Source organism: Bos javanicus, chromosome 15, assembly GCF_032452875.1.
Source record: "Bos javanicus breed banteng chromosome 15, ARS-OSU_banteng_1.0, whole genome shotgun sequence".
NCBI classification, from domain to species: domain Eukaryota; kingdom Metazoa; phylum Chordata; class Mammalia; order Artiodactyla; family Bovidae; genus Bos; species Bos javanicus.
Window position 1 is genome coordinate 1810887 of NC_083882.1, and position 15200 is coordinate 1826086.

General features: G+C 33.2%; 1 protein-coding gene across 8 annotated transcripts in view; it reads right to left on the bottom strand.

The window, feature by feature from the left end:
• Nucleotides 1-522: 522 nt before the first annotated feature.
• Nucleotides 523-15200, bottom strand: part of GRIA4 (glutamate ionotropic receptor AMPA type subunit 4) — a 680382-nt gene continuing 665704 nt past the window's right edge. For 3 of the 8 annotated variants that reach the window (XM_061440066.1, XM_061440061.1, XM_061440070.1), the window contains 3 exons: nucleotides 9404-9518; nucleotides 7111-7245; nucleotides 523-3019 (listed from right to left, as the gene is read on the bottom strand). In XM_061440066.1, coding sequence (XP_061296050.1) covers nucleotides 2855-3019; nucleotides 7111-7245; nucleotides 9404-9518 — 415 coding nt within the window. In that variant the 3' untranslated portion in view covers nucleotides 523-2854. Of the gene's footprint in view, nucleotides 3020-6997; nucleotides 7246-9403; nucleotides 9519-15200 lie in introns of those variants that run through there. The other 5 variants (XM_061440064.1, XM_061440062.1, XM_061440063.1 and 2 more) reach the window with 5 other exon arrangements.

Below are 15200 nucleotides of genomic sequence, written 5' to 3' on the forward strand. Positions count from 1 at the left end.
TTTCCTAGTTTTATAGCATTTCCTCAGATTGGAGTCCAGACAGATATCACTTTTTAATACAGCCAAATTTTAAATTTTGTTTTTGGCAAAATTATTCTATAAGAAATACAGAAATTCAACTATATAATAGGATTATTAATATAGAAATAAAACTATAAGAAATATAACTTCTTAAATGTATACCACTAATCCACTCAGTGACTTAAATGAAAGCTACTTTTAGAAGTATGGCTAAAACCTTAATTATCTATGACAATTTCTCTAACTAAACAAATTATTTCACAAGTAGATAAAATTACATGGAATACCTTCCCATCTGGTCATAGAATTCATCAGATCATCTCTTTTTTAGTGTGGTAGACAGTGAAGTAGACAATGTCATGAAATCAGCCAAACTTTACTCTCCTTTTTAACTCACTGTGTATACTTAATACCCATTGTTACTGAGAAAAAGACTGTTAATGAGGAAAGATGTCTTTTCTGTTTCTACTAAATTAATTTGATTCAATCCAATTCAGTTCATTCATTCAACAAATATTTATTAAGCACCTACAATATGCCAGGCACTGTGCTGGGTGCTGGGGGTACAACTGTGAACAAGATAGACACAGTCCCTGCCCTCAAAGGGCTTACAGTCTAGTAGTTAAACAGACAAGTACACAGGCAATTACAATGCAGCATGGTAAGTGCTGTGATGATGACAAAACATCAAAAGGGCACCTAGCTCAGTCTCATAGGCAGGGACTGGTAGACAGTCATGGAAATCTTCCCGTGACAGGTAAAATATGATTTGAGTACTGAAGGATGAGCACTAGTTAGTCAGGTAAAGAGAAGATAGGAAAGTGTTATAGATTGAGGAAATAGTAAATGCAATGTCCCTGCTTCTGAGGTTTTTCATGGGCAGCAGAGGTTGGGTAGGAGGTGAGAGAGTTCATGGAAGAAATAAGTAAGGGTCAGGTTATAAAGTGACTCATTTGCTTTGCTCAAGAGCTTGCAATTTTTCCTGAGGGAACTCTGTGTGTGTGTGTATGTGTGTGCGCACACGTGCGTGTGCATGCGCCATCAGATTTGCACTTTTTAGGATTGCTCTTACTGCAGCACAGAAATTGAATGGGGGATGGGAATCTTGAGAATTGAAGCAAGGTGATCAGTCTTTCACCTTTTCCAATTTTGTCTTCCATGATATCACACCCATTTCTCTCCAAGCCCTTCCTGTTGCATACACTCTTTAAACAGTCCATTGACAATCTAAGTATTGGGTCATCGCTCACCTGTAAGGCTTTCAACACCTATGAAACTCAACTTATCCTTCAAGGCCAAACTTCCAAAATCATCCTATCTTGTGCTTTCTGCCAAGATCTCTAAGTGTTGCGATGTTTATCTATGTTGAACTTATTATTTCAAATGATCTAAGCTTTCTTTTGAACTGAGTTAATTTAATCCCTACATAACTAAGGTGATTTTTGTAAATAATCATGTATAATTTTCTTCACAATTTTCAGTTGAAAACAAAGACTAATTCTTCGTATGTTTTCTACCACAAACTGATTAGTGTCTTCAAATGATTTAAACAAACAATGGGAATGTGGAGAGAAGCTCGAGACACATTATTTTATGCAGCAAAATATAGCCAAGTAAAATTTCAGTACATAATTATGGGGTATGTTGTTATTATGACAATGATTAAATTCCCCAATTCAAACATTCCATCTTTGACAATTTAACTGCTAATGAGGCAAAGATCTGTGTAAAAAATTAGCTTACTATGCAAAAATAATAAGGGCTAACTACATTTTCCAATATGGCCCACAGTTTACTTTTACTATCCCACCTATAGTCTCATAATTTCTCAAATAATTTTTATAATGATAAGAAAAAACTTTAAGCTCTGTAAATATTGTAAGAATGTAAATATTGTTTATTCTTTTTGGTGGGTACAAAAACCACAATTTTGTACACAGAACAAGATTATAAATAATATTGATAACATGAGTGACCCATAATATCTTCTGGTTCTACATTGTAGACTGATGATTTTTCGTTAATGTTGTCTTCATTTTGTTCCTGGTAGTGAGACAAATGCAATCTGTGGACACTGACTCATGTGACAGAGTGAAGGTTACAGCAAACAAAATGACCAACAACTTTTATTTTAAAAAAGTCTCTAAAGTTTATTACAGTGATGGCATTTATTTCAATTATTGCAATGTATTGTTCCCTAAGATGGTTAGAAAAAAGAATTGTGTTGTCTTCTACTGAATTTATGTCAGTTAAAAAGCAAGCATGTTTCAGTATTTTTTTTCTCCAAAGTAAGTGTAATTACTTCCTTTAAGTTTTTTTTCCACAGGATTTACATGTTTGTTTATTATTTCTTGTCAGAGTATAGTGATTTGTTTTCTCAGCTGGATAGTCTTCCATTGAATATATGGGTGTTCTGGAGACACAGGTTAGCATATTCATTGACTTCTATAACTATTTTATGCCTTGAAGAGAAGACGGAGGCCTTTCTGAGCAAGAACTTCACACTTTAATGTGCTAACTCGCATGTCTGATTAGTTTTTAAGTCCACTCAAGTGAAATTTGTTGCTGTTGATACACCCATCACAGCTCCTCCCCCGCCCCCACTACCCGAAAAAAATCTAAATTGTGAGTTTTCCTGATATAAAATCTGAGTTTGGGTTTTCGAGCTGAGCTCATGCACGCGTTGCTGATGTTTGGCGCCTTAGGACGAACTTCCCGCTCTCAGCCAAAGGATTGTTTGAGCGAAGACTTGCGCTTAGCCTGTCCCTCAGGGCTGCGTTTCCATCAGTCACAAATACAGTTTAATTAAGGCACTCAATTATTTTTTTGGTTTTTATGGAAGGTCCGATGCAATGACAGCCAATCCTGAACTTTGTCTAATTGTAGTTCCAGTGTGTACAGCCTTAGGGCAGTCGGGTGTCAAGACGCGACCGTTTTCACCCACACTCCCAGTGATGGATAATCTGGCTTTGTTTCTTATGGCTTCAGAAAAGGTCAGCTGGGTTGCATGGAAAGGAAACAGAAAGAATGTGGAGTGTTACAATATTTCTGTCTTTTCAGCAAAATATGACACAACAAACACCAAAATATCAATAATTAGACATCTGCATTTTTTCCCATACTCTTTTGGTCATATTAAAACTACTTTTCACAGGAAAAAGAAACTCAACGATCTGGAAGAATGAATCACTCTGGAGTTACTGGTCCTGTTTAAGAACTAATTTTCTAAAATCTTGCAAGATTTTGTTTGACAAATCTGGGCAGGACACATCTTTTAACTTGCTGTGCTCTACACCTTAGTATTTCCAGTTGAACTTAGAAGGTCCCTTAGGTTTGACAGCAATCTTTCTTTGTATCTTTTCTTTTTTCTGCTAGAAAATATCTTAGCAGTTAAATGATTGTACTCTTAAAATCATGATGAATTGTTTAAGAGAACTCAATGTAGACTATTTATAACAGATCTTCCTGTTTATAAAACACAGATCTATCCACAGGTGCTTTCACTCATTCCCTACAGCTGCTATAGACAGCTATAGAAAGGCAAATCAGTCACATAAAGTTCATTCTATGCTTATAATGGAAGTTAAGGCTCATATTTTAAGAAGCTTTAAGTGCTTAAAGGGAAGTGCACTGAAAGGGGACATGTTTCAATGCTTCATGAATGGTCACCACTGGGAAACTTCCCAGATTGATGTTATGGGGTCAGGTCTTTGAAATCCTCATTATATTCTTGCTCTGTGATATTAGGTAGCAGGTAATAATACTACACTGAGGAGAAACAGAAAGCATTATTATTGAAATCTACTGACTGTTCATTCATGCCTTTAAATTCTTTCTAGTTGCTGAATTTTAATGTTAACTCAAGAGAAAATAAGGTAAAGGAGATATTCCCTAAGTTTGTTGTAGTTTAGATCATAATTTTCTCATAATTTATATTGTATCTTAATTCCTTGCTGTGAATTTAAGTTTACCCAGTTCTTTTGGAATTTCCATCCTTGTATTTATTCCACTCTATACCTTAAATATTAGAATAATGATATATTAAATATGAAATAAAAATTGGATTAAAAATGTTATAATGAAAAGTTTTAATGATCATTTACCCTGATAATTTCAGAAACTTGAAGTCAAAATGCTACTGACATATCTATGATAAACACCAAGGTCATTATTATAGTTTGCCTTTAGTGAACAATCTCAAAAATGAAAATCTATTTATCTTTATAATCAGGAGTCAGGAGACAATCTCTACAGGAACTACTCATCACTAAATTAAAACAAACCAAGCAAGATGGCAGTCTGAATTTGTTTCTTCAGATTCCTTTTAAACATTTAATATTAAGTAAAACAATTATGTAAAAAATGTATTAGTTTTGTTTTTTTGAAGAGGGCATTTAGTATTTATTAATACTAATTAAAAGCATTGTGACTTTTCAGGAAGATTTGTCATAAAACCTGTTTCTTCCTTTTATTTTCTTGATTGCTGGTATAAGGAAATGAAAATATCAAAAATGGGAAGGATTCCATATCCTCTCAAATAATCTTTCCTTCTCTATAGATTAATGCAATTGAGTGCTGATAATTCTGCCAATCACTTATTCTCTCTTTAAGTCTTCGTGTTCTTAGTTCTCAGCATTCTTATATTCTACACTTAAATCTCCGGCTTCTTACATAAAATGTCATTTCTGTTCATCTTTATGCGACCTTATTGAGACTACTCAAACTGCAAAACTTTCTTATAAATTTACCATATAGTCTGAGTCTGGTTGGATTGTTGTGGCAATGGCTGTAACTTTATTTATGTGTTTCCTTGAGGGATAATTACTTTTAGAGTAAACATTCAGGTTTTGTTTTTGAAATTCTGACACTAAATATTATCTAAATTATCAGTCATTTTCATAATTATGCTCAGTAGAATTTTTGAAAGGAAAAAGCCATGTAATATGGGAGTACAACTAAAAACGCTTACTCTCAAATCTCTACAAGTGCATATCATTTAATTTGCTCCGAATGCTATTAAGTCTTTCTTATGAGAATGCATATCTCTTTCTAGCAATTCCCCAGGACTTTGTATTGAACTGTCATATGTGAGTACTTCTAGAATTTTTCTAGAATGCATTTGCTATGCTAAAGGTAAATTTAAAAATATATCTTATGAAATTCATCACAGAATGAAGTCCAAATAATTGGCTCTAAAAACTTGTCACATATTATTTTTCTGTTTGGAAAAAAAATCTTTCCTCAGTTCTGTAAATATTAAGATGAAAGCATTACTGTAATGACTAAGAAAACTTGACCTTATCAGTTTGCTTTTCTGCTATTAGAAAAGACATGCTATAAACATTCTGATCTGAGTGAATTGACTATTTCATGATCAATTCTTTCCACAAAATTTGGAAAGAAAAACTTTGGGCTTGTCTATGTGCAATTGTACTCAGTCACTATTCTATTTCTAGATTATGGATAAAAGCAATTAAATCTTGATTTAAAGGAGTAGCTTTTGTTCTTTGCTTTAAGATGCTAACAAGTATTTCAGTAGCCTTTTTTGGGCTGGGCCACCTGGCCTGTGGGATCCCAGTTCACCTACCAGGGACCGAACCTGGCTGGGCCACCACTGTGAAAGCCTGGACTCCTAACCACTAGGCACCAGGCTACCAGGGAACTCTCTCAATAGCTTTTTTAAAATAAATAAATATAAAAATTGGGCACATTTATCTGGCATAACTTCAGGTATACATCTTATTCTTAGAAAAATTCTATTGGGTTTGACTCTAGGATACCTCAGGCACTAAATGTCTCTTGTGGGTTCAAATTTTCATTTATCATTGTAATCAGAATGGCTCTTATATACAATTTCAGAAAATGGGTTTTAGAGGCCTGATTTTAAGAAAAGCAACAACAAATGCTTCCAGATCTTATTTTAAATTCATTTTGTATCATCAAAGGGAAAAAGCACTGGACATTTAGAGTCTTAAAAAATGAACTTCATCCTGTGTTTCACTGAATGCTTATAATTTTTTTATTGTCACGTGGTGAGAAGATGTAAGTGAGACTGATCTGGCTCACTCAAAAGCAGTTGAAATGAAAACAAAAGTCAATAAAAACTCATTGCAAGTTTTATTTTTACTGTGTCTCTCCTAAAGAAAATATATTGCTGACATTTTTGATGAAAAAATTGCCTAAAATGTTTATTCACCTTTTAGTCATGTTGTAAAAATGAAAGTTGAATTTCATCTAATAAATGTGAATTGTAGTCAATATTCTGATGGTCACTCCTGCCTAAAGGTCTGGTTCAAGGACTACTGCCAGATGAACAAACATCGGGGTTTCCCTCTAAAAATATAGAAAGATGGCTAATATAAAAGAAACCAGAAGAGGAGCTAAAACTCACCGAGTGTTTACTATGTGCCCTGGAGATTTTACATGTATTTTCTCAGAAAACAACACATCCTTATCAAAAGAGGCAACCGTCTAGGCTTTGATAATTTGAAAAAATTTTATGCTTATTTTGTTAGGATTAGATTGTTCCAGAGAAGACAAGCCTGTTCTGTGTACAAGAAAATTCAGATCTAATTTCAAATTTCTCCCAATTTTCAGATAGAATATACTATTTAAATCATTTTATTTTATTTATTTTTTTGACTTTATTTTTATTTTTTTAAATTTTATTTTATTTTTAAACTTTACAATATTGTATTGGTTTTGCCAAACATCGAAATTATTTAAATCATTTTAGAGAGCAATTCTGGAGGTTTACTTTTGTCTTTCAAACCCTTTCAATGCAGATATCTATTGGTAACATAAAGTTTTGAACAGTACATCTGCAGCCAAAGAAAACTGAACCACTGTGCACTGAAGTTTTCAAAAATATAAAGCTCTAAATTAGAAGCAAGCAGTACCATCACTGGACAGACAGGTCACAACACTCCATTTACAGAATGCATCACCCACTCACTGTAGTGGCCCTACGTCCTACCCCTAAATTTTAATACTTTCGGTTCCATATACGTTGTAACCTTCTCTATAGGTTGCTAAATTCTGGGTATTCTGCGAGGAAGTTGGGTTAAAAGTCTGTGCACTCTTTGCCACCTTCATTCTCTTCGCTTCTGCCCTGGACTTGTAACAGAACTCTATCAAAGCCACCAGCATTGCCAAGCCCAAGCCGCCAACCAGAATGTAGAAGACGCCTGCTACGTTGCTCAGGCTCAAGGCACTCGTCTTGTCCTGGGGGGATAAAGACATCTCAGTTAACTGTGGGAAGTCACATCCAGAAGGTGAAAGAACACAGGAAACCCAAACAGCTAATTAAAGTCAATGTAATTTAACCTGAAATTATTTAACATGTATTAAGTCACTAATGTAACACTATGAATTTAAACATAAAGCTTATAGTTCTTGAGAGAAATGAAATTATGATGATAAACAATAAATTGTGTATAATTACATTCAATAAAATCTGTAACATTTTATCACTGTTAACTGTATAAAGAAGAGCACTATACTTAACCATATATAAGCATAGGGTAGCAGAAGTGGGCTTATTATTGTTAAGTTTGAAAATGACATGCTTAAAACCCAATTATATGAGAAGGGAAACTGTTTTCCCTTTCCTTCCATTAAAACATTTTTAATGTTTGATTTTTTTTTTAATAAAGGTAACTTCATGCTTCCTACTTAAAGAAGTAAGGGACTTTAAGCTAGTAGTTTCACATCTTGTTTATCATGAATTCAGTGAATATATGCAAACAGTGTAGGTACTCGTTAGTTGTTCTTTTAGTCACATTTGTTTGGGAAATCTGCTGGAAAATGGCACTTTAACATATTATATACTATTTATGCAGCACATTGGTATCTTTAAAGAAATATACAAATTTTTCCATGATCAATTGAAAAATAAGTCATTTGTGGACAGAGTTAAAACTATTTTTATTGATTTTAAAATATGACTCTATTTCACTTTAATATGCTTAATCAGTTAATATTTTAGACATATATTCTCCAGAGCTTTCATATACATATTATTTTATAATAAATTCAGAAATAGTCAAGCATATTATTGGAAGATATTAAAATTATAACAATAATTCATATCTTTCATAAATTGTAAATATATATTATATAAAATTGAGTAGGTATTTTAGGTTGACTACCTGAAGAATGCCCTGAGGCCATCATCTTCTCAGTTGTGTGTCTTGTGCAACTTAATTAATTTTATTAGAAAATGTTTAACTTAAGTATTATGTACATTATATCTACTAAGCTATGATATCAACTGATTAGAGCAAAAATTTAGGATAACTTCATTTTAAAAATTAAGTACTTGTGCTTTTCTGACTTTACATAAGGGTTTGAAATAGCTTTTTCATTATTTGGCCAAGCTAGTCTCATTCCACTCTGGTTCAAAGGCAGACAAAAGTGATTAAAACAGAGGGAGATGCTTGAAAAGAGATCAGTTAATATTACTTTATCTCTTTCTTAAATTAACTGAAGTTTTCCTATATATGTAATTCACTTATTTAATGTCGTAGGATAGCTAATAGATTTTTTCTTTCTAAAAGAAGATATAGAAAAAATATTTCAAAAATCCTCAACCATGGCTTTTAAGCACTATGTCCTATTAATTTATGCAGGTATTTAGATTCACTGATAAACTGCCACAGTTTGTTCTTTAAATGAAAACATAACTGTAACACTATTTTCATTTGTACTCAACAGAATCAGACTTATAAGTTCCTGTATTGTTCTAAAAATAATTGATATAAGATCTCTGCATGAATGAAATCTTAGAAGTTGAGGGTATTATTCATAAACATTGATTTATTAAAATAACTTTGATAGAACAGAATTGGAAAATTTTACTCTGTTTATCTGTCAGAACGAAAATATAACAGATCATCTTCAAACTAAAGTGGAATGATTGGCAAAACAGACAAAAGACTGAACTTCTGAATAAGAAACATTTAATATTTAAAATTTTCTTTCTGTAGAAGACTACTGACCAATTTCCCATTTCCTGTTTTGAGAATACATCAGTTCTTGAAATAATAGATTTGATGTTCTTTGCCTCCAAAACAAATAAATAAAAATCAAACCTGAAAGCACTACTGTTATTAGTGGTACGTATATTTGAGAATAATATAGGACTTTTATTTTTTTATATATTTTTACAGTAAATTTAAGTTTATTTAAAAGCCTTAATATTGGGGAGCAGTTTGCAATTTTCTGAAAAGATAATCCCTGTGGCTTAAATCATTGCATTAGTTTCTAGTTTAGATAGGTATAGAGAAACATTTAGTTTTTACTGTTTCCATATACTCTTGACAATTGCTCCCATTTACTGATTTGTGAACACAAGAGGAGGCCCCGAACTGCAGTGACTGACCTTGCTTCCAGAGTCCTTGGGTCCACATTCACCTTTATCGTACCACCATTTGTTTTTCAGCTTGTCTAAGACGCCTGCCTCACTGAGTTTCAAAACGGCAAGGTTTACAGGAGTTCTTCACGTGGAAAATAACATAAATAACATTATATATGTTATTTTATGTTATTCAAGTAAAACTACATTAGAATCGCATGGCAAAGTGACAGAGCAGAGGCCACAGTAGGTGTTATGTCTTGTACTGTAGGCCCAGGTTTCGAATCAGACATAAAACTGGGGCCTGCTCCATCGCTTTAGGTAACAGGCACATACTGCTAGGGAGGATTTTTAAATAAAATGTATGCAATTACTGTGAATCCAAAACTATTAGCCTGGATTGAGTTTCTTCAGCATTTTCAATTTTCCCACCATAAATGTAGAGTCATTCAAAATCTAGAATCTCTCTTCAAAAGTGGCTATAGGTTGACAGACTTAAAAAAATAGAAGCTAGATAGAACTGGTTTCTTGCAGGCATCATTATTCAGCTAGTGGAATTTTGCTTTATGCTTTAAAAGTATGCTAAAGTGGAATGATTGGCAAAACAGATAAAAGATTGAACTTCTGAATAAGAAACATTTAATATTTAAAATTTTCTTTCTGTAGAAGACCACTGACCTCTGCCATGCTCATCCAAGACCTAATTTAAAGATGAGGGTGATTCTGATTCAAGTGTTACTGACACAGAGCCACCTTATACAGAGGAAAGTCCTTATAAGACAAATATGTAAATCATTATTTTAAAGTGTAAGCCAATGCTGATACTTTCCTTCTGAATTGCAGTATTTAACTTAAATATCACCAGAAATAATTTTCATCTATCTTAAATCTACCATATGAATATATTCTGAAGTGCAGTGACTATTTTATATTCTATACATTCTTACCAACAAATATATGATAGATTAGGAATAACCAAGATTTTATAAATAGACTCTTCATACGATAAAATTCCTTTTCTTTTTTCTATTGTCTTTGAGTCCTTCAATACTAAATATTATACAAGGAGTCTCAGAGAGGAAATGTTCACTGGTCAGTCAGTATCAGTGTTCTAAGGAGTCTAAGAATTCTTCTTTCATTCCCATGTTAGCCTCTGTGTGTAGAATAAAGGCTAAGGAGATGGATGGCAAGCAGTAACACGTAGGACCTTCTGTTGTTATTATAACAACAGATATTATTATTCTGTTTTTTGTGGTTGTTTGGTTTTCATTTCTTTTTGCTTTTTACAAACATTCAAAGAGAGACTGCTTGCATTCCTCTTGACATTTTTAAGGCTGCCACAATCATTTTGTCTGCCTGTATCACCTAATGCCTCACTTCTAGGAAATGTTGAATCCATTTGGAGAAACACAGTATGTATCTATTTGGTTACAAGGGAATTAATTCCACAAACCTATCTACAAAACTAGGTAATGCACTAATAATGATGCTGATGATGGTTCCTAACACTTACTGAGCACTTACTATGTACCAAGGGACTACTAAAAGTATTTTACATGTTTAGTTGCTATTATCACCTGTATTTTACAAATGAGGAAATCAAAACACAGAAAGGTTAACTTATCTAGGCACATCTAGGAAGGAGCTGAATCAGGGTTTGTAATGGTCTACTTTCATAGCCTGCGTAATTAAAAATATTAACAACAGAAGACTCAAGAAATAGGAATTTATGGTTTATTGGGCTTTCTGATTAACAGTTGAACTAAAATTCACTTTTTTAAGGTATTGTTGGTTCTGAAAAAAGTTTCTAAAGTATGTTTTTCTTTTCAGTTATATGGTTTTTGAATTCAATTTAATTTTTGTATCAATGTTATAAGATCTTACAAGGTTTATTTTCCAATTTAAAAATATGAAATTGCCACATTTCTAGAATATTATATTATTTTTTGGATTAAAATCTAACGTTAGCATGATTTAAAACTTTGTACTAAAAACTGAGTTTGGGGGTGGGGTGAGGTGAGGATTATGGATAAACTGGAGTCCTTGGTTAGCCCCAGTTAATCTAGATTTTACTATCTATAACCTCCCCACCTCCACATACATCTACCGCTTCCATTTATTAAGTGATTGTTATAAAACCACACCTGCGTGTTGGTTGGTGAACTGTGAGCTTAGAGAATAGAAGACATATATCATTCATCTTCGTAAAATATTTACAAGGGTATCTGACTCAGGCTAGGTGCTCTGTAAAATTATTACATTTGAATTATTTTGAATCCAGGACAAGCACTTTTTAAAACTGACACTAAGGGTTTTTTGGTCATCAAGCTAGCCCACTAAAGCCTTTTTAACACATGTACAGAGTACATTATTGGAATAGGAAATGGCAACCCATTCCAGTGTTCTTGCCTGGAAAATCCCATGGACAAAGGAGCCTGGCAGGCTACAGTCCTTGGGGGCACAAGGAGTCAGACATGACTTAAGCGACTGAGCACGCAAAGAGTACCTTATATTAGCCCACATTGCACTTCTTGAATGGGCTGTGATGGGAAGAGGAAGATTTAATGCTGAAACGAGAAGGAAACTGAAAGCAGTTTCCTTAAAGTTTCTTATAGAAGGGACAGCTAAATGCAAAACTGTGGATTAAATGAAGACTGCCTTTGACTTACCTCTCTCCCTTCCTAAGGTATCATTTCTCCTACCTGCTTCATTTTTTCCCTTGCCTCTTTGTCCTTTCTGCTATTCACTCCAGTAGTCTGGTTTTAGAGGATAAAATTAGATTAGAATTTTGAGTATAAGACATTTATCAATAACCAAACTTAATGGTCAAGTGGTGGAATGTCAGACACTGAGCAAGGAATTCATTACTAGGAAAATCCTTCTCTAAGGGTTAGCTTTCCTGACTGATCTTTGTTTAATACATTTTTTCCTGCTTATGAATGCATGTTTTCCATAATAATTTCTTTTTTATTGCATTTGTTTCCATGGCTGTGGATAAGGCCATTTGCAAGTATAACATATTTTAAAGTCAGGCTGTATTCTTTAAAGTGTCAAATTAAAAACTATATATTATGGGATTTACTATACTCCTAAATAACTCATTATTTGGTAATCACATTTACAAAATGGCTTTAATATAAATATCTATATCTATGAGTATGCCTATTTTTTATATATGTATGTTTTATATATATATATGAGGAGAATAAAGTATAAAACAAGCAAAAAATCAATAATTTTGTAGGTAGTATTAGCATTATGGGTCATTAATGTTTCTAAACATTGCCAAAATTTCCTATTAGAACCTGGTTTAAACAATTGACACAGAAATAGGGATAAAATTCTGTGTATGGTTTGTGCTCAGACTAAATCATATCAGATTAATCAAAGGGGATATGAGTTTTAGACACTGCAATGAAACTTATAATTTGGTTCATTGTCAATTAGGGAATTTCTGTTATTCACAAAAATGAGTATGGTTTTCTTATGATCATAAAAATGGCCACAGCACAATAACATTCAAATGAGTAATTTTTCAAACAAACAAATTCATCCTCTCCCAAATCATGCCTTTCCACTTTATTTCATTTTACATATCAGACTTTTTTCCTTATTTCTTTTGTGGAACCTCTGGTTGAGGGATACTTTGGTCATGTTCTGGGAACGGCTATCAGTTGAGCTGATTACTTTGTAGCCATGGGCTGAAAATGGAAGCTGTCACTGTGACTCTAAATAATTTAGTTGTTGATTATATTAAATCATAAGCTCCTTGATGGAAAGAATAGTACATAATTTTTTTTTTTTTTTACCCACAGATACTGGTGCATGGCCCAGGTAAAACACAACTTTACTATTATGCCACTGTGTGAAAGTCTGGAGATACCCTTCCTTGTTACAGTCCTGTAAATAACAGGTGGATCAATTGGCTCCTCCTTGGAACCTATTCATGTGTGGTACAGCTTCCCATGCTTTTTCCCCTTCACCAGATGAGTCACTGTTAGGAAAGTTAAGTTTTTCCTACTAAGACTGTATATCTCAAAATCAGATCACATCAGATAATTGTATACTTGTGATGAGATCTCTGAATGTGCACTGTACACAATGTGCATTGTAGATAAACTGGCAGCATTTAATTTTCTCTTCTGCTTTGGCTTTATACTTATCAAAGCCCACAAGCCAACATCATCTTCCAATTCAGTATTTTTCCTCCTTTTACCTTTTTCAATAAAGATCAGGCCAAATGGAAGGGGTGAGGTAAGTTCAAAAAGAAAATCAGTCACCCAAAGAAGGTACAGAACAAAAATTAAAAAGCAGCAACTGCCTCCTGGTAGTCTACTTTGATTCTAAGTTAGGTCAGGCCAATTAAAATATCATCTTTTAAAATAGATGCAGAATTATTGTTGTTCAGTTACCAGTTGTGTTTGAGTCTTTGTGACCCCATGGACTGCAGCATGCCAGGCCTCCCTGTCCCTCACCATCTCCTGAGGGTAGTATTATTATTACCCATTCTATTGGTGACAAATATTATATCAGTATACAACCTACTAAAATTTTTTTTGTAGTATGAAATCAAAATTCTTGAGGGAAAATAGAACATAATAACATGCATTTTATGCTAATTTTATAGCATTTCAGAAAATGACTTATTAGGATATGAAATAATATTTTCATATCTTAAATTTATATCTAAATAAAATTTTAGAATATTATCTTAGAGTTTATGTTTGGTGAAAGTAACAGGGGCAAGCAGTTTGATTTTTGAAAACTACAAGGTTGGCTTTGTATTTATTTCTTTGGATGACAAATATTTACTTGGTGTCCATTATGTACCAAACAATGTTTTGGATGCAACTAGATTAAATTCAACTGAGCTGTCCAATCCCTTATTTAAATAAATTAAAATGACTTTTGTTACATAGATTTTTTTCCATTATGTATACATTTCTGCTTCTGTTTGCTTATTTTTCTGTGGAACGAGTTTTTAATGTACACTAAAACAGGAATTCATTATTTACTTTTATGGAAAACTTTGTCTGTTAAGCAATATTATACTTTGTTTATATTTGTGACAAAAATATAAATTTGCAAACAATTTCTTTTTCAAACTGAATAGAATATCTTCAATTTTGTTTTCTCTGGTTCTATTAGAGTATATTTTCTTACATTTCTAATTTGCATAGAGGAGTAGGTTATTATTGTAAATGAGTAATTTTCTGTTTATGTGTGTATATATGTATGTATTTATATTTTATGAGAATGACCGGAATGTTCTAGGCAAGCTGGGGCACCAAAATACAAAAGAGTTAACACTCCTAAAGAAAACAAACAGTTGGTGTCTTGAATGGAGGTAGCTTAAAGGGGAATCATCTCAGAAGAACCCTGATGACTCTCTAGGGGGCTCATATTCTCCCTTAGGACAGTCGATGAATGATGAGAATTGTGTCCACACCATTTTGTTTTTTTGTCTTCTTTCCTGCCTCCTTCTATTGCCAAAATAATCATCTGGCAAAGTTTATTCTTTCTCTTCCTGCAACAGGGCTGGCAGGATGCACAAGGGAGATGAATTTGAAAGACTTTTCAGATCAGGATCAAGGGGGAAGTTATCAGCATTGAAAGAGGGTGAGGTTAGCAGTTTCCTTGACTGATACTCCTTTTCTAAAAAATAATTATTTTAATTGGAGGATAATTATTTTAAAATTTTGTGATGGTTTTACATTATCATATGTAAAATAGACAGATACTCCTTTTAAATAGAGCATCATTCTTTGGGCTTGGTGGCCAGCCAAGTGAGATAATTTGTAGCCCACTGAAGAACCTGAAGAAG